At 39.8% G+C, this 19,752-nt stretch overlaps 1 protein-coding gene across 1 annotated transcript in view; it reads left to right on the forward strand.

Moving 5' to 3' along the window:
- Positions 1–19,752, forward strand: part of LOC122654328 (UDP-glucose:glycoprotein glucosyltransferase) — a 155,638-nt gene that overhangs the window by 32,458 nt on the left and 103,428 nt on the right. The window contains exons 5-9 of the mRNA XM_043848377.1: positions 715–788; positions 10,379–10,481; positions 10,598–10,710; positions 10,847–10,962; positions 15,942–15,999. Of these exons, the coding sequence (XP_043704312.1) occupies positions 715–788; positions 10,379–10,481; positions 10,598–10,710; positions 10,847–10,962; positions 15,942–15,999 (464 nt within the window). The remainder of the gene's footprint in view (positions 1–714; positions 789–10,378; positions 10,482–10,597; positions 10,711–10,846; positions 10,963–15,941; positions 16,000–19,752) is intronic.

The following is a 19,752-nucleotide window of genomic DNA, read 5'->3' on the forward strand; positions in this document are numbered from 1 at the left end:
CCTCCTTTGCCCCATTGCCCTTAGAGCCATTGTCTCTAGGATTGTAGACGGGTCCCTTACTTCCCTCTGGCTTGACCGTTGGCACCCTATGGGAGTTCTCTTTTGCACTCTTGATGTGAGAACAGTTTACTGCTCTGGTATTCCCAAGTTCTCCACTGTAGCCTCTATCATCTCCCACAGCTCTTGGTCTGTTACCCTCCCTTCCGCCCCCGCCCTCTCCCAGGTCTGAGCCTCCCTTCACCCTCTCCCGCAGGCTCCAACTCCCGTTCCTTTGACTTGATTTGGAAAGCCATCTTTTTTGATGTTAGCTCCAAGCTCCACTTGTTACCTCACCGTTCTGTTTTGGACTCCCCAAGGAACAGGTGTATTGTTGTCTCCTGGGGTTTGTATGTTTCCCTGCTTCATTCCCCTTTCCCTTCTTCTTAGGGTTTGGGTTTGCTGTGTATAGCTTCCCCCCCCTCTTTCCCTCTTGTGTATTCTCCCCCCTCCTTTCCCTCCCCTTTTGGGGTTTTGGTAATGAATTATTTATTCACCAATAAAAAAAAAGGTCTAAAGGCATGTGCGACACTGTGTTCTGTATTATAAAATTTATCACTAGGAATTATTGTGGTATAATTGTCAGTTTTCATGATTATCTTCTGCCTTGCATATTTTTCTTTTTTGCACTTTTATGTTTCGGAATTGGTAATAATCCTTTGCTTTTCGGATTTGCAGATGTCACTCCAGAAGATCCTCGTACTGAAGACCTTAGTCAAGATGTCAGAGGGTTCATCTTTTCCAGAATCCTGGTTTGTTTTTGGAAAATGACTCTTCAATATTTTTTTAATATGTATTTAGGTTTTGTTCTAGTTGTACATTTACAACAGCCAAATCAGGGTTATAGTTACTGTTTTAATGACATTTTTTCACTAACTTAAATAATTTCATTGTGATTTAATTTTCACAGTTAAAAAGTAACAAACCCGAAAAGATATTTAATTCCTCTTTCTTTAATATTTCAATTTTAATTGTACTTATATGAAAGAATTTTGAACTATATTGCATAGCAAACCCTTTATATGGCAGGTATACAGACTGGGGGAATCTTGTTTATTGTAGTATTAATATATGATATATTATTTCTTTTTTTTTTTTACTGGTTTAATACTTATTAAAAAAAGGGAGTATGTTTTTCTGAGCTGGCCCAAAATATCAGCCACATGGCAGCTAGGATGTGGCCCAAATTTTGTGGACAGGTAGTCCCAAGATCCGTTGGTCACATGTCAAGTTTAAGCCAAATGAAATTAACCAAGAAATTAAAATAAAGGTTTGAAATCCAGGACCATGGGAGGTGCATGCCAATACAATGATTGCTGAAAAGTACAAGGATGCATGGACATACATGAAAGGTTATTTGATTGCTATTGAGTCTGAAATTTGAAATGTAGCCAATCCGGACCATTCCCTCGATTTCAACTGTCAGAATTGCCACTTCGCATTTCCATGTGGCATAGATGAGGTGTGATATCAAGAGTTTGCTTTAGGATGAGCTACCTGAAGAAACTCTTTTTTTTTCAAAAGAAAACTTAATTTATTCATCAAATGATTTAATTTTGGACCAATGATAAACAATTCTTTTGCTTATAAATAAAATCTATTTAATTGCAAAGCTATAGAAACAAAATACTAACATACAGGACAAGGGGGCCTAGACCTTGACTAGGAACGTCCAGTTTTTCCTCCAAGTCATTATTTACTGCTCTGTGTAACATTGTCTATGCAGATGTTGAGGATAAGCCCTTTGGTTGTTTTCCTTGTAAGATTATTTGGAGGACCAAAACAATTCCACTTAAACCAGGGCATTATGATGGAAAATTAAACCCATGTTCCATAAGATAAGACTGTCAGTCTCTTTCTCCTCATGTTTGATGTGTAAAGGGGGAAGGCGAAATCAAGCATGTATTCTTTGGGCCCCCCCCCCTCCCCCAAACAGGTCTGATTAGTGGTTACATTTCCTCATGCTATTTCAGATGTCGGGGATCTTCCCTCGATATGTGAATAACTTGGTATTGCAAGGGGTGCCTTTTGGGAAGAACGGAAAGTTTCTTTGGAAAGGGGTCTTGATGACCAGGTTTCGACCGAAACTGGTCGAAACCTGCTCCTTTTATCAAGCCAACTCGATACCATGGTTTCAAGGGCCAAGCGGTTGTTTTTTGCCCTGATTTTTTCTGTGCAGACTTATTTGGACATTTTAAACATAATCAATTAATTATTTTCACCAGAAAAAAAAAAAAAAACTCAAAATGGTGCTTTTGGTTTATACCCAAGTTTGCTAGTGTATGCTGAATGATCCTGTATAGCATACGCGAGCCTTGTTATAAACACTAAGTCAATATATAGATAAACTATTGGAAATGTAAATAAGCCATTAAAACATTCAAAACATACAATAGAATTGTTAAATAAGTATACATGATAGATGATACAACACTCACCACTCAATTCCATGAGGAGTTTCTTGGCGTTCCAATCCAGGAGCTGCGTATCACTGAAGATGTTTTAACCGTTTCTCAGAATGCAACACATGTCCCCTGACCTGTTTTGGGACCAATTGTTCTGATAGTGCATTATTGCCCATCTATAAGCTCCATCATCAACTTGTCCGAGATATCCCAAACTAGGTAAGGACTCACTGAGACTGTAAGAAGGTGGAGCCCGCACACATGGTTGGGCTGGATACTTGGAGATGCTTTCGACAAAAGATGACTAGCATTTGATCCACCCTCATCCAAATGAAGTAGAAGATCCACCATGGCTACCCTCATATCCAAATGAAGCAGAAAATCCACCATGGCCACTACCATATCCAAATGAACTGATGCTCTCAAAGGATGGTCCACCAGCATAACTACCATACGGTCCATACCCAACATGTGATGCTGATCCGATGCTCTTGAAGCCACTATTACCATGATGTGCTAGATTGGGGCTCTCTTCTACGAAGGATGGCGTGCGCTAATGCTCAAATCGTTTACTCTCCCCTGAACTCATGGCTTCCATTGTGCCAGACAAGCTCAATATATCCATCCTAGCTGCTTGCTAATCAGGTCTGGACCGCCTGCAAGGACCTCAAGTGTAGCCTCTCCCAATATGTGCACCGTGATCCTCATCGTGTGTGTCATGAGTGAACTTTGTCTTCCCTATGAATCTCTGTGGTTCTGGCTTTGGATCCCAACTAATCTGTTCCTCCTCGCATAATGCTGATAATCTATCACCATCATTATACCCGTCACCACCACCATCGCCATCATCATCATCATCATCACCACCATCATGGCCTTGAGTCGGGGAAGGTGTGTGTGAGCGGCATTCGAGGAACAAGACCACTACTCTTCCTCATCATCTCTACCACTACCAGGGTGGGCCTCAAATGGATGTGGGGTTTGTGAGTGAATTCTGCCCTCTGTTGCCATATACTCCTCGTCAGCGCCCATCCGTGAAGCAAACTCGTTGTTGAGCCGACCCCAAGCCTCATCTAACAAAGGCTCACTGATGCAGATTCATCACTGAAAGAGGCTTGTTTTATTAGGAATAAGTCTAGGGTTGGGCTTTATACATGTTGGGCCTTTGAACCCATGGGTTTTCTATCTGGTAGGTCACTTTTATGGACCTAAAGTATGGGTAATAGGGTTGCATACGGGATTAGTTTTTTAGTTCCATAGTTTTATTTTGGTTTTTTTGTTCATAAATTGAACCGGTTCCCTGACCCTCTCATAAAGGGGATCCTCCTCATCTTCTTCCACTTGGAAGATTTCAACTAACTCTATTGGGCTTGTATCGTTTTCCATTCCAAGGTATATGTGCTCCTCTCAATCTCATATTTTAATGCATATAGACCAAGTCCTCAAGCCACTTAGCACCCAATCAGTGTCGCCTCTTGGAGTTTATGAGGTTGAATGAACTCTGGTTGCTCTTGCACCTAGTGGCAGAACATGTCCGGGAAAGCACTTTAACTGCTATCTTGATAAGGTGGGGTGAATCTCTTCCATGTTGCAACTACCATTCAGCTGCATAAGAGCATTAAAGAGTATTGCAAGGTAATAGTAATCGATGATGCGTACTTAAATATGAACGAAAAGACTAAGGTGATTGGACCAACCAGCAGTAGTGCCATCTCGAGTAACAACCACCGACTTGCCGAAACTCTAGTGCCATCCTTGAACCCTTTCATGTGTATCCATTTCAGTGTTTGGCACTAGTGTTAGCATCAATACAAAAATTGTAATTGCATAAGTTCTACTACCAAACAATGCCCTACTCTCATGTCTTGGTTGATAACTGATTGGGCATTTGGACTGGCTCAAGCCTCTCCACTACTATGTAAACTGCTTCTAACAAATCTTGTCTCATCGCAAGTCTATGTTGTGTTGGTACTTAGGATTCAGATAGTATGCTAAAACAATGCAAAGTACCATAATAAGAAACTAAATGAGGCTCATCTTTGCACCTCGAATTCAGTTGTGGAAAGGCAAGTTACTATCCTATGCAGGCAGGTTGGTCCTTATTAAATCAGTATTGGGGTCGTCTTATATTTACTGCTCTTGCATCTATGGTCTGCCTCAATCAACTATGAAGTCCTTGGAATCTCTGCTGGCTTACTTTCTTTGGAAGGGAAATGATTCTTCTAGATTTCTCCATCCTCTAAGTTGGGCTGCTGTTTGCCTGCCTAAGAAAGAAGGTGGTCTGGGGATCAGAAGAATTAAAGAAGTGAACTCCGTAGGCATCATCAAGCTAATCTGGAAGCTAGTCTCAAAAAAGAAAAGTATCTGGGTCGATTGAATTTATTTGGGCCTTCTCTCTCAGGATTCCATTTGGACGGCTACAATGTCGTCTGATGCTTCCTGGGTTTGGCGCAAGATCCTTGCTACTCGTCACCTGGTGCTTCAATTCATTCACTCTTGTATTGTTGATGGCCGCTCTACTTTCCTTTGGTTGGACCATTGGCACCCAGAGGGGATTCTTCTTCACTTAGTCATCCCCAGGATCGTTTATGCTTCTGGTCTCCACAGGCTCTCTCTGGTTGCTGATATCCTTGATCTGTCTGGCTGGGCTCCTCCCACTTCTAATGCCCCTATGCTGAATCATATTTGGAATGACCTTCATGTAATCTCCAGAAGACCTCCAGGTCGTGGTGACTGTGTTTCTTGGTCGTCAAACAATTCAAAGTCCTTCTCCTCTAAAGCAGCTTGGGAGATTATCCGTCAGAAAGGTCCTTTGGTTCCTTAGAGAAAGCTTCTTTGGTTAAAGCATCACATTGCTCGTCAGTGCTTCACGGCTTGGAAGGTGTTCAGCAACTATCTTCCAACTCAAGCCTTTCTTCGCAATCGTCAGATTTTTGTCTCCTCCCATTGCGGCCTATGTTGGAATAATGTGGAAGACTCTGATCATCTTTTCTTTGATTGTCCTACTTGGCTACTTCTACTGCCATTTGGAAGGGTTTTTGAACAAATGTTGGCCTGCTCCTAGACAAATCCTCCCTTTCGCTAGAGAGTGGATTTGGATTGATATGACTTTTGGGGGTTCCTCTATTTGTGATTCGGTCGGAAAGATGACTCTTTGTGCAGCGTTAAACCATAATTGGATGGAGCTTAATATCAGGAAATGGACCTCCAAATCTCGGTCCTATCAGCAGATTTGGGACTCCATGTACTTTGAAATTAAAGCCAATTTGTCTTTAGCTCCTCCCTCTTCTTGTCCTAACACCCCAAGGAACAGGCTCATTGTTGTCTCCTGGGGTCTCTCTTCTATTTCTCTTGTAGCTATTGGTCTACTGCCCCTCTTTCGTGAGGTCTGGCTTCTTATTTTTGTTGTTGCTCCCCTAAGGGGATCCCTGTATTTTTTTTTCTCTTTGGTAATGATTTTTTTATTCACCCAAAAGAAAAAAAAAGAAACTAAATGATAAATTGACAAGTTGAATTGAGGTCAATAAAGTAACTACTCACCAGCCTTATGTAGTGGATGCATGAGCTACCTCTCCGAGTGATCCCTAATAATGGAAATGAACCTTGCGTTACCCAGTTTGTACGATAGCTGCCACAAGTGTGGTAAGGTGGGCTTCTTCTATGAGTCCACAATTCTCAACTTGATGATGATTGGGTCGAAGATCTTTACGACCTTCTTGAGGTCATCCCAGAACTTGTCACTAGCAATGGTGGCTTGGGCTGCCCGACCTGCCCGAGAACTATACCCCTCCTAGTGAAACCACTCCTTTGAAGCAAACATGGACCTAAGTCCAAATTTCTTCAACTCGGAGCTTTAAAGAGAGATCCTATTTGTTGCAAAGTGTGTTAGCCTTGGCCTCACCAAGTCGCCACGACACTTGCTCCCCAACAAGTGCAAGGCGAATCCATGATTGTAGATGAAGGTGGTTACTTATCTTCCCCTCCCAACGACCTTTTTCACAATCTTCAGATTCTCCACATCCTTCAACATGAGATTGATGCAGTGGGCTGCACACATAAAGTCCAGAAGAGTCGTTACGTGGGATTGTTCATCAAATTTTGCTCTACCTTCTTAAAAGTACTCCTATAACCAATGACAACCTGTACCACATTCTCCACCCCCACTTCCTTCACCACGTCGTTCAAGAGCTTGTAAATGTACTTTGCATCCTTCGTTTCCTTGGATGCATCAACTGACTTGAGGAAAGCGGTCCTCCCATCACAATATGCCATGAAGTTGATGATGAGCTGTCTAGTGGGTCCAGTACAACTATCACATATCATAGTCGCTCCATAATGCCCCCACATCAGCTTTAGCCCCTCAAGGTACTTCATCAACCATGCCTTGTGGTGGGGCAAGTAAACATTATACATCTCATATGCAGTGGGCCTCTTCACTCCTGTGCTAACCCTACCTATCTCATCTGACATTCTGATAGTATAGCCTTGTAGTGGCATTGGCTGAAATACTGTGGTAGAAAGCCCACTTGGAGAAAGCAATCTCCACTTTCTCCTTCACACTAGTCCACATTTGTTTCAGTTTCTTTTATTTTCAGTCCTGTTTTGGAAAGAGGGTAGGATCCGACTGAAGGACCTCAACAACTGAGTCACAGGCTGGGGGGTGAGGTCACATTCTGGCTCCTCCTGAATGGAATCTCTGACTCTCTGTGTCTCAACCTCCTCCGTCGGTGTAGCTGTGGCTCTGGCTCTGGCTCTTTTCTAGTCTATCTAGATGAACCAGCTTCCCTGGCCATCTATATCAATCTCTCCTAGTCCATCTTAAAGGTCTCTCTATTCTCTAACCTTGCCCTCCTTAGTTGTGTAGCCTCTACTGGTGTTTGTACATCATCCTATCTGGCTCCTCACTGTCATAATCCCCCTCCCCTAACTCTAGCATCCTATCTAGACATGCTTCATCAAACTCATCCCTAGCTGCCCTCTTCTCCCTCCTAGCTTCTACCCTGCCCCTCAGATGCGTTGCCATAGTCATCTTTATCTCAATTGGCACTCTGTGCAGCCCGTGGCATGCATTCCTGTCACCACCAACAAGATACCACTTCAGTCTAGTGGCCCGCCTCCTCCAATTCTCTTCTTACCATAATTGCACTCAGATTTATTCTTTTTAGCTGAATGAGGTCTCCCATGCAGCCTTGCAATACCCGCCTTGGCCATCCATTATGCAACATTAGTTGATTGTTGGTACACTGTTGCAACAAGAACACAAATATTATTAACATGTACACTTCAAATATGGATCCTAAACAACGACAAATCATATTTTAAATTGCCTCGTAAGTATGATGTCTTTTGCCTTTTAAAAAATATATTTTAAACTATTCTAATTATTAATAATTAATTAATCACCATCGATTAATTAAAGAACAGCACATTACTAATCCAATACGTCTGAAAACATATTTCCTATACTGTCATTATTTTTCTTCGTTTTTCAAACTAAATAGAATATTTTCTTATTTATTTTCAATTTTTTGGCACTTCAGCAATAATTTTTGAAAAATTAGAAAATTAAAAAACAACAACAGGAAAAAAAATTCCGACACTTCCACGTCGTAGATTGGCCAACGGTGTTTAACATATATTAAATAGGTGTCCATCCATCATATAAAACCATTATTTTTTTAAAAAAAAATTTGTTGTGGAAAAATGTTTTTTTTTTAATGCAGAAAATTAAAAAAAAATTCAACTACCCAAAAATAATCCGACTCGTTGACCGGGTCATTCTATCTAACATATAATGACTTGAAAGAAATTTACCATGTATTGTATTATATTGTACAATAAATTTGAATTTTGGGAAAAAAATACTATTACCTTTTAGTTTAAGCACCAAATCCAGTGTCTAGCAAGGTTGATTGTGTTGGAGAATGCAAGAAAGAGGGGTTAGATTTGAATTGAGGCCAAAAAGTACAATATATTTTTTGCAAAAGGAGCACCTTGTCGTTGAAACCCACAAAACCATAGGCCTTTCGGTCGAAACTTGTTGAAATATGTAAGTTTCGATTGAGTTGATGTATTATATAGGAGTGGCCCAACCAGGTCTATGTCGAAAAAGTGGTTTCGGTTGAAACCAGTCGAAATAGTAACGCTTTGGTATCGACCCATGGTTTCGTACTGGAAACCCATAAATTGAGATATCTCGGTCGAAACTTGAAGTTTTGACCGAGATTTAGGACCATGGAGATTGTAGCCCATCGGTTCTCTCATGGGTAGTGGTTGAAAGGCTAGTTTGTTGGTAGATTGGTAGACTCGACTTCTGGTGTTGGAGGTATAATAGGAAGAGAGGATGGATAAGTAGTTGGGGTTCTTTCAGGACCGATTGGAGAAGGCGAGTGAATACTGATGGCATTAATGGCTCGAATGGAGATCTTGATGAGGAAAGGATTTTCTCATGCAACCGTAGAGGGTAATTCAGCCAATGTGATTTGATGTATGCGACTCTCAGCTCAATAACCATGCTATTTCTCTTCTTATATTAGATCCTCTCAGCCATTGGCTTTTCAATGCAAGTTCTTTTCCAATAGAAACTGAGTGCTAATGAAGTGGTTGATTATTTGGCAAAACAATGGCTCTTGATTATGTTTCGTTACCGTTGTAATTTGGCATTTTCCTTTGATATAGGGCTATATGTTTCATGTGCACTTTGCTCTTCTGCAGTTTGCTTAGGTTGTTGTCCTTGTATAACCAGCTTGTAATTTATGTTTTTGTTGTAATATGGGTACAAGGGTATAATTGTGCAGTGGGGTTTAGCTTGTGTTGCGCTTGGGATATGATTGTAACTTGTACATCATCTTATTCATTATAAATAAAAAGGACTTGTGTCTCATTGACATAAGTTCAATTCCCTAAATATTCCATCAGTTTTTTATTTTTTGTTAATTACCTTGTCACACCCCTTATTCCCTTTGCCCCTTCCCTCCCCGTCCCATCCCACAAAAAAAGCTACAATTCACAATATATTATGGGAGTTTTGTGAGATTTTGATATTGATTATGGGAAAATTTAGTATTGTTAAAGCTGGTATCAACCTAGGAAGGGAGTCTGGGTTTTCAACCTTAGCGTTTGACGAATAAAGCTTTGTTGGTTAAATAGAACTAATGGAGGTTTTGTAATGAAGTGTTATCTATCACCTTTTGGAAAAGAACATTATCTGTAAATACGGTGTAGCCGGGACTCTGAGAAACGGATATCTTTTCCTTCTGGCTTGATGTTCCCTTCCTCCAAGAGTTGCTGATGTTTGGCAATTGATTCTCTTCTCTGTTTGTTGATTCTTTGGAATGAAGGAAATTGAACGGTCTTATTGGATAAGAGAAGAAGTATATTTAGTTTTTGCCTTGATGTTGGTCAGCTATGTTGCTCTTCGGGCATCAGCTTCAAAAGAGCTTTTAGGCATCAACATGGGAGGGCAAGTTGATGGCTGGTGGTGTTTGGTAGAGATTTGATTGTGAAGAACTATATAGATATATGCTTTGTATAGCTCACTTTTTTGTATTAACCTGCACACATTTCTTGACATATTAATGAATACACTTTAGCTGATACATCTTACTGCCTTCAGTTCTGCCACTGTTGTATATTTTTAAAAGCTCCCCGGATTCTTACTTTACCTGGATTATCCAATGAACTGCCATTGAAGATTAAAACAAAACCAATTAATACCAATTTCTAAATTCTTTCTGGCTTTTATGCTATGTTTTGGAAGTCATAATGGTACATAGGTTAATCATGACTCTATATTAAGGACATCATGCTCTATAAACAATCTAGTTATTATTGTGAATCCATGAGTACATGGTATTCCTTTGAAGTAGTAGAAATTCATTTTGTCATTAGTGAGTACTTGAGTTTATGGTGATCTGTTTATCTTTATACGAGTGCAGGAACGTAAACCTGAGCTGACCAACGAAATAATGGCTTTTAGGGATTATATGTTGTCATCAACCATGACAGAATCAGATACTCTTGATATTTGGGAATTAAAGGGTAAGGAACATAATTGTTTGCCGCAATAGTGTTATGTTGTGTATATGATATCACCATTTTTCTTATTGTAATTCTTTGGTTGGTGCTTAGCTGGTAAGTGAATCGTATTTTGACAGATTTAGGACATCAAACTGCACAAAGGGTAGTTCATGCATCTGACCCTTTGCAGTCAATGCTGGAAATCAGTCAAAATTTTCCAAGCGTCGTTTCTTCTTTATCTCGCATGAAGGTAAGAATTACATAAGTAACATCCAACATATCTGGGAAAGCAGAAATACCATTTATTTACATTTATAAACTGTGGTCGTGGTCAATGATTAACTGTTGTATATTCAAGTAATCTTTGCTCATGTAAACTTTTGCAGCTCAACAATTCAATTAAAGATGAAATAATAACAAATCAGCGAATGATCCCAGCTGGCAAATCCTTAATGGCTCTAAATGGTGCTTTAATCAATATCGAAGATGTTGACCTTTATCTGTAATGCTTTTCACCCCATCTGGCTTTGTTACTAATCATTTTTCTATTGATTGCTTTTCTGGTCATTAGGTCACTATGCTCTGTTGGGTGTATGCACTTTCTCTGCTTATTACACCTCCATTATGTGCTTGGTACTGCTGTATTTTCTATTACATTAGTATTCATGGAAGATGATTTTCTAGTAAATAAGATTTGCTATGGCATATGTGATGAACTCAAAAGATTATGCTAGGTTGAAACATCGACTCGTCACTCGCCTAAATTCATCAAAAAAAAAGGGGGGGGGGAACTACATACAGGGCCTGCAACATTTGGGGTAACTATGATCGGCGGGTCCTTCACATTTCAAAAACTATGATTGTGCTCCCCAACATTGGGCAACTATAAAATGGGCTGCCCTTCTGAATTATGCTTACTTCAGTTAAAGGTCTAAGTGAGGGAGAAACATCAACTCGCCCAAATTTATCAAGGGTCTGCAACATTTGGGGAAACCATGATCCCGGGGTTGGGGGGGGGGGGGGAGGTTCTTCACATTTCTAGAAGTATGATTGTGGTCCTTAACATTTGGGAAACTATAAAATGGGTTGCACTATTGAATTAACATTGGTCCATATCACAAGATACCTTTCATGATTTCTATCTTCCATGATTATGATTATTTTGTCCATCCAAAACAACTTCTCACTTGTTAGGCCCTTTGTTATAATTAATGACCATGGTTCTGTGTATGAAGAAAATACAATAACCAAGGGTCTAATTAGTTAGAAGGGTTATTTGAAGACATGTAAGCCCATTAGAAATTTGGGACCTCTTCAAATATCAATCCTCTGCCCAAGACAGCCCACCCTGAGTTGCTTTCCATCATAGTTTTCGAGGTGTCGCCTAGGCAAAAGGAACTCATTGAGGTCCAAGGCAACCTGTCACCTTATGTGACTAGGTGCCCATACCCAAATCCTGATGATTTTGTCCTCCCAATATTATAATTTTCAATGGTTTCTCATTTCTCCCCTTATATGTTTCTAGAATCCAATATTTAGTCTCTCTACTGTTCTGTATTTTGACTTTTTACAACAAGATTGTAACCTTACATTTTTTTCCCTTTTAGTTCAACATTTTTTTCTTCTTCCAATGAGGGTAAATCTGTCATTTCACAATAAAATTGCACTAAATGCTGCATTAAATAACTTTCAACTCTTTGACAACCCTTTTTACCCCTGCATTAAAAAAAAGCGTCCTTGTGCATGAGGCTCCCAGTACTGCAGGATCTGTGAGGGGAAAAATGTGCGCAGCCTTTCCACAACATTAAATAACTTTTGGGAATAAAACAAGGGGCAATAAAAAGAAGGTTACAACTTCTTCGTTCACCACTTATGTGACAAGTAGTTGTTCCCATATATATATTATATCTATTCATTTACAAGATGAAAGATCATTGGAAAATATGGGCATATAACATATGGTGCTTGTCTTGGGTTCCTTGGCCTCACCTAGGCATCACTTAGGGGCCATGGCAACTATGGTCCCTACTATTAGTGTTTATTTTACTATTTTTTTAGCATCTGAGTAGGTGCATACTTTCTTATTTAAGTAATTCAGTTAGTAGAATTAATCAGTGATGCTTAAAGACAAAATCAGGGTTTTGGTAGAATGATGGATTAGAAGTGCGAAATTATACGAACACTATATCCGGGTGAAGATGTAGGTTAAACGAAGATAGGTTTTTGGGAAGAAAAATTAAGATCCTTATGGAAAAATTGTGGCAGTCCAGATTACTGGGGTTGTAGAAATGAAAAATCTAGCCTGATTCTCACGATAGTGCAATGGGCTGACAGACTAATGGGTGTGATTTATTTATTTGTTTTCTTATTTTTGGGGATGGGGGATGGGGAGCCATTCCTACAGCGACAAATTTTGTCACATGTCTGTATTGTTGAAGCCCAAACTCTGTGTCCATATTGTCTACTTCATTTAGTTTCAAATTCAGTCAGAGTTATCCACATGTCAATATAATGCCCTGAAAATTGTTTGAAAGGTCAACTATGTTGGCCGTTGGGGCTTTTTGAAGTACGGATGTTATTGAAAACATGTGGTAAAGCTCCATACATGGTGATCAATATGATTGAAATGGGACTCCAATTTTGACATGTGGCCTATCTAGGGAATTTCACATTTGTCAAACTGTTAGAAATCTAAATGTAGAACAATATTTGTATGGGAATCTTCTACTCTTCTAATTTGTGTCAATAAAATTTTTTGGTGCTTATTTAAAAAAAAGTAAAAGAAATAAGTTAGCGTGGGAATTGTTCTCCACACTATACATGTAGGAAACTTTTATCCTTTTCTATTTCCTTTTTTGTCCGCCCTCTCTTTTCTACCTGTGTGGGTCTATCCCACGTGGATGTCAGGATCTGTTTGTTAGTCTGTTCCCCTTGTAGTGACTCTCAGGTTAGCAGAACTCTTTTTGGAGGCTATAAATATGTAAAATATAGAGGGCTGGCCTTGGTGCAATGGTAAGTTAGCTCCATTCTGACCAAGTGGTCACGGGTTGGAGTCTGGAAACAGCCTCTCTGCGAAAGCAGGGGTAAGGCTGCATACATTATGACCCTCCCGAGACCCTGCTATGGCGGGAACCTAATGCACTCGGTACGCCCCTTTTTTTTTTTTTTTAATAAATATGTAAAAATATATTTAGGCAGGGAGTTAGCAGAACAAGTCAGAGTGACAGAGCATATGGGTTTCTGGATCTGGAACATAGCTGTGATATTAATGGAGGAACCATTAAAATGATTTCAGTTTCCAAAGTAGAAACTTTGACTGTGTTTTCAGGGTGTTTTTGTAGGAGTTTGGGTGAGCTGAAGAAATAAAGAAGAGGTGGAATAGGGTAGCTCTCCTTCCCCTCAATAATTTTGGCTTTTGGGTGTGTGTGTGGTATATTGTGTACTTAGATGTAGATTTGATGGTGCTTCTTTTGAAATGGATGGTTATGGTTTGCCTGTTTGGGGTGTTTGATGCTGCACAGTTCTCTCGTCTCTGTTAAATCAGAGAAGACTGCAGCAGTTCAGATGGTTCTCTATACTGTAAACAAAAAAGAAACGTTAAGACAGTTGTTTTTAACAAAAGCTAGAAAACTTGCATTTTTCATTTGAGATCAATTACACAACATATGAAATTCTTCTTTCATCAACACTGTCACCCCAATCAAGGTAAGAAATTTGGTTGAAATACCAGAATTTTGATGAAATGTATCGGTTTCGAGTTAGCTTAAAAAGAAACCATATGTGAATCATAAAGAATACAAGGCTTCAACCAAAATTTCAGTCTAAATTCCGAAATGAACAAAAAGTTTTGGTTGTTTCGGTGAAACATTACAAAGAGTTATATTGTTTATAAAATACCTCATTTCGCTTGAACTGTCAAGGTTTCAATCGAAATTTTGACAGTGACCTATTTTTCAGTCGAAATCTCTGGGAATCATTGGAAATTCAGTTTTTTTTTGGCCAAAAACCTTCAATCTTTGGTTGTATCAAGGTATTGTGGAGTAGTAAAACACATCTACATTGATCATTTGCTGGATTTGAGTAAAGATTTATGCAAGATTCGAATTTGAAGGTAACCCTTCTTCCTCAAAATTAATTTTTTCAAAGATAGGGTAAATATGTATTGATTGGTCTTCAATTTTTTATATTTAGATACCTTAGGCCGATCAATGACTTTAACCAGTCGGATTTAATTTTCAGTTCTTACATATTTCAATTACATTTATTGAATGCTGTGTTTTTTAGTACTAAATTATGTGTAGAATACTAGAAATGAGCATACCCAGTGCATGAGGCTCCCGCCACCCGGGATCTCGGAAGGGTCATAATGTACGCAGCATTACCTCTGCTTTCGCAGGGAGGCTGTTTCCAGACTCGAACCCGTGACCACTTGGCCACAATGGAGCAACATTACCATTGCACAATGTGTATAATACTAGAATAGGTTATGTAAGAGAAAGGATACAGTAGGCTAAATGTACACTAGCAAGCTACCATTTTTGGTGTCCCCCCAATCTAATGGTTTGAATGTGTAGTCATGAGTAAATAGGTTTGCCTTGAAGTTTCAGGGTAAAATTCAACTGTTTGACCACTGAAATGGGCCTTTTGTTTTGTTTTTGGCCAAAATATACAAAATTTTGGTTTCAACCCTGGTCGAAATTGAAATTTCGGACCTTGACCCCAGTTAGCCATTTCACTTACAAGGAAACATACTACTGCTAGTCAGACTTTCCTAGTATTTTTGTTTAATCGTAAGGAAATGGAAAGTTAGCTAATATTTGAAATTTTGAAGGGTTGATATAAATTCAGAGGGATGGTTTTGTTCTCATCAACCTCCTAATTGGATATCCTTAAGTGTACACAATTCAAATCCGTCAAGATCCACTTAAATCAGAATTTGTTTGCAATTGTTCATTCTTATCTGGGATTCTAAATTTAAAAAGATTTGTAAAGTAAACATGGAGGTTATCCAATTCTTATGTTAAATCAGTGATCTTTTCTCAGTTGATGTCTGATTCCTCTTCTGAATTTTGGCTGCTTCTCACGCTTCTATATTGCTCGGTCTCACAAAGCCTCTGACTTTGGGTTGGTACCTAAAATAAGGTCATTACACTGTTGTTCATTCCCCGTGCTGTAAGCTAAGAATGCTATGTGGTAGTTTTTTTCCGCTGAGATGATAGCTTTCCACATGAAAACAAGCCATTATTCTATGACGCACTGAATTTTTTGTAAGTTGGGGTGTCACTTGGCTTAGAGGTAAATATTTTCTTAAAAGTTTTCAGAATGCTTGTTTGATGTCATTTGTAATTTTACTGTCTGACATAACTGCAAGCATAATTCTCATTGTTTTGTCATTTTTCAGTTTGTTGTATCATCAATAGTTGTCAAAAAGTACCTTCTGCTCAGTATTTTCACTACTTTTTTCAATATTTGTTTTGTTAGGTTAATGGATTTGGTTCATCAAGAACTGTCACTGGCTGATCAATTTTCGAAGTTGAAGGTGAATACTTCTATTTTTTTGTTTCGCATGCTACTTGAAATTAGACTCTCTGAGTGTATTATAAGCGGAGTAGAGAGGAATCTCTACATGGGTTATGGGTACCTCTGGACATCTTCAGCTGCCTCATTGCATATCAATTAGTTCAAACTTTGTGCACACGTTGCTACCTTACCCTCAACTCATATGGTAATTTAAACCCAAATGCATTACACTGATGGAACAATCCTCCAATAAAATTCGGTTAATATTTTTACAGTTCAAAAATAAACAGTGGACCATATGATTGAGCTTGGTTGTAGATTTGAGATATGACCAGCATAGTTGTCATGGCGACTAGACGACCCAAGGCGTTGGAGGGGGAGGGGGCTAGGCGCTCCGTAGGCGTGTAGTAAATGACTACATATAATATATTAATGATAATTTTTTTATAATTATGGTTATATGCAACATAGAAGACATCAATGCAATATGATATAATTATGCTAGTAATGACCTAATATGAGAAAACCAACATATAAATAAACAAAGTATAGAATATAATATAAGCATATTCATAAAAAACAAAACAATAAACATAAATCAACGTAAACTCGTGCAGTGTCAACAAAAGCATGCTGTCGCCTTGACACAAGAAAGAGCCTAGGGGCCTAGGCGACGCCTTGACAACTATTATGACTAGTCAACCTGGTCCCTATTTATCTGTTGGTTCGAATGGCGAATGAGCCTTCCATGGTTCCTCCTGTATAACAGCTGAAATCCAAGGGGAAGAAGTTCTTCAGGTGAGCCAAATGGTTGAGATGTTTCATGAAGGAGTACATAGGTATTTGTCAGTGGGAGGCCAAAACAGCCTTAACATGGAAGAATTCTAAGGAAAAAAAGTTCACTTCATTTTCATAGAATGCATAAGGTTGATATGCACCATGAAATTTGACATGTGGGTAATTCAGTATGAGGGAACAGTGACCCTTTATGGAGGAGAAGTCTAGGACAGTCCTGAGACCAGAAAAATTTAGAGTCATCACCCATAAAAGGTTCTTGGGCTCATTGATAGAATGACTCCAAACCACACTGGTCCAATGAAGAGATGACCTGTGTGATTCAGTATAGGGGACCCATGATCTTTCATGGAGAAGTCTAGGACAGTCCTGAGACCAGAAAAATTTACAGTGTCATTACCTATAATAGGGTCTTGGGCTCATAGATAGAATATGACTCCAAAGCACACTGGTCCAATGAAGAGATGATTCCTTGTCAAAGGAATGGGAAGATGTTAGGCACCTGGCTCATCCAGTTAATATGGCTGTCCAAAATTTACTTGATATTTGTTCTGATAAAATGACCAAACTACCCCTTTAGCACAACAAACAAGAAATAACACAAAATTAAGCCCCAGTAGTAGGCACATCTAGGGTGCAACTAGGCAGGCTGGCTTGGGTCTTGCTACATAGTTCACGATTTCGGTTTGATGTTGGTTGAAACCCAATTATCTCGAATTTGGCCAGATTTTGACACATTTTAGGAACCTTTAGATTGTAAAAAAATGGTAGTTGGTTTCGGACCCTAGGTTGCTAATATATGTCATACCATGCTGTATGCTTTTTCACTCATACTTTATTTTGGATGAATAAAAATCACTACCGAAGAAGCGAAAATAGGGGGCCCCCAAAAGGGGGAGAGGAGAAAAAATACAGAAGAAAAGAAAACAACAAAAGTTGCCAGTCTTTATATAGAGGGCTCAGGAGGGAAGGCCGTAGGAAACAAAAATATGCCTATTCCTTGGGTTGTCAACACATTTCTTAGAAAAAGACGAAAGCTTGCTTCTAATATAGAAAGCAAATCCGCCCACCAAATCCGCCCTCAAATCTTGGAACTCCACCACTTTTGGCAATATCACTTCTTGGGTCACCGCTTGCCGATCTGACCTTGCCTCTGTGCAATCCCGCCTTCAATCGGATCCTCTCAACCCCTCCTTGGCTGAGGATGAGAAAAAGTATTCCGAAGAGCTCTCTTCCCTTGCCTCTTCGGAGGAAAGTTTTCTCCGCCAGAAATCCCGCATCAAAAGGCTGGAGCTGGGCGACTCTCACTCGGCCTTCTTTCATCGATCCCTGAAAACCAGGTTGAGCGCTAACTCCATTACCCTTCTCCATGCTCGGGATGGCTCCCCCCTTTCCTCTGTCCTCGGCATAAAGTCTGAGGCCGCCTCCTACTTCACCTCCCTTTTCAATCCTACCCTCTCCCTCTCTTCCCCCGTCCCTCCTGATGTCATTAACAAATTTGTTCCCCCTGCTCTGGCTAGTTCTCTCCTTGCGATCCCTTCTGATAAAGAAATCACCAAGGCTATCTTGTCCCATAAATCCAACAAGGCCCCTGGTTCTGCTGGGATCACATTAAATAAGACCTCATTAGAGCTATCCGCAGCTTCTTTTTCAACCCTCGCCAGCTTGCACAGGTCAACCAGACCTTCCTCTACCTCATCCCCAAAATGGAAGGTGCCTCCTCTCTGTCTGATTTTAGACCTATCTCTCTATGCAACCTCCTCTACAACTTCATCGCCAAAATCCCGGCAAACAGAATCCAGCTTGTCATCCCTCCCTGGTCAGTCTCAACCAATCTGCCTTCATCTCTGGTAGAAGCATTGCTGACAACATCATTCTTTGCTCTGAAATTGTGAGGGGCTTCGACAAAAAATCTCACTCCCCTGCCGCCCTTATGAAGATTGACCTCCACAAAGCTTTTGACTCTCTTAGATGGGACTTCATTTGTGAGGTACTTCCCCAGATGGGCTTCCCCCCCCCTTTCATTCGTTGGATTTTCGCCTGCATCTCCTCCCCCTCCTTTGTTATTGTCAATGGCTCCCCTGCCGGTTTTTTCAACTCTAAAGTCGGAATTCGTTAGGGCTGCCCCCTCTCCCCTTTCCTTTTTTCTCTGGCCCTTGAAGTCCTTTCGTGAAGTATCCAAGCCAAAATTGACCTTCACCTCGTTTCCCCCATTCCTAAATGCAAAAAGCTTAACCTTACTCACTTGGCTTTTGTCGATGACCTTATGATCTTCTCCAAAGCTTCCCCCTCCTCCATCTCGGCCATCTTGTCCTCCCTCAACCTCTTTGAGAGTCTCTCTGGCCTTCGCATTAATCTTCTTAAATCCAAACTCTTTCTCTCTGGTGTCTCGGATTCTGACAGAGATACCCTCCTCCGCCTCACTGGGTTTTCCCTGGGCTCCCTCCCAGTGAAATATCTTGGCCGCCCCCTCATTCCTGCTAGGCTCTTCAGCCACCATTGCACCCAAGGATTTAAGTATCGGTATCGGGTATCGTATCGGTCAGGCGATTTTAAGAGACGTATCGTATCGAAGATACGTATCGATTGATGCATAAACGCATGAAAATGATCAAAATACACATGAAAATACACTTTTGGACAGAAAAAACAATATAAACAAGCAATTTGTGTTATATATCATGCATATATCTTGGTACAATAAGACCACCCAATGTCTTGTTGTCGCGGCATCGTCCTAAATACCAAACAAAAGTAGATAACTATATAAGATATATATTAAACAATATTCAAATCCACACATTAATACTTTATACAAGTATAGACAGACATCATGATGCATATCATGCATTGCATCATTTTCATGTGTTTACTACCTAACAAAGTTGCCCTAAACAATATTTAAACATTTTTATATTTTCTACAACTAGTTACACATTATTTAATTTTTCAAATAATGAAAAAAAAATAACATAAT

The sequence above is a fragment of the Telopea speciosissima genome, chromosome 3 (assembly GCF_018873765.1).
Source record: "Telopea speciosissima isolate NSW1024214 ecotype Mountain lineage chromosome 3, Tspe_v1, whole genome shotgun sequence".
Classification (NCBI taxonomy): domain Eukaryota; kingdom Viridiplantae; phylum Streptophyta; class Magnoliopsida; order Proteales; family Proteaceae; genus Telopea; species Telopea speciosissima.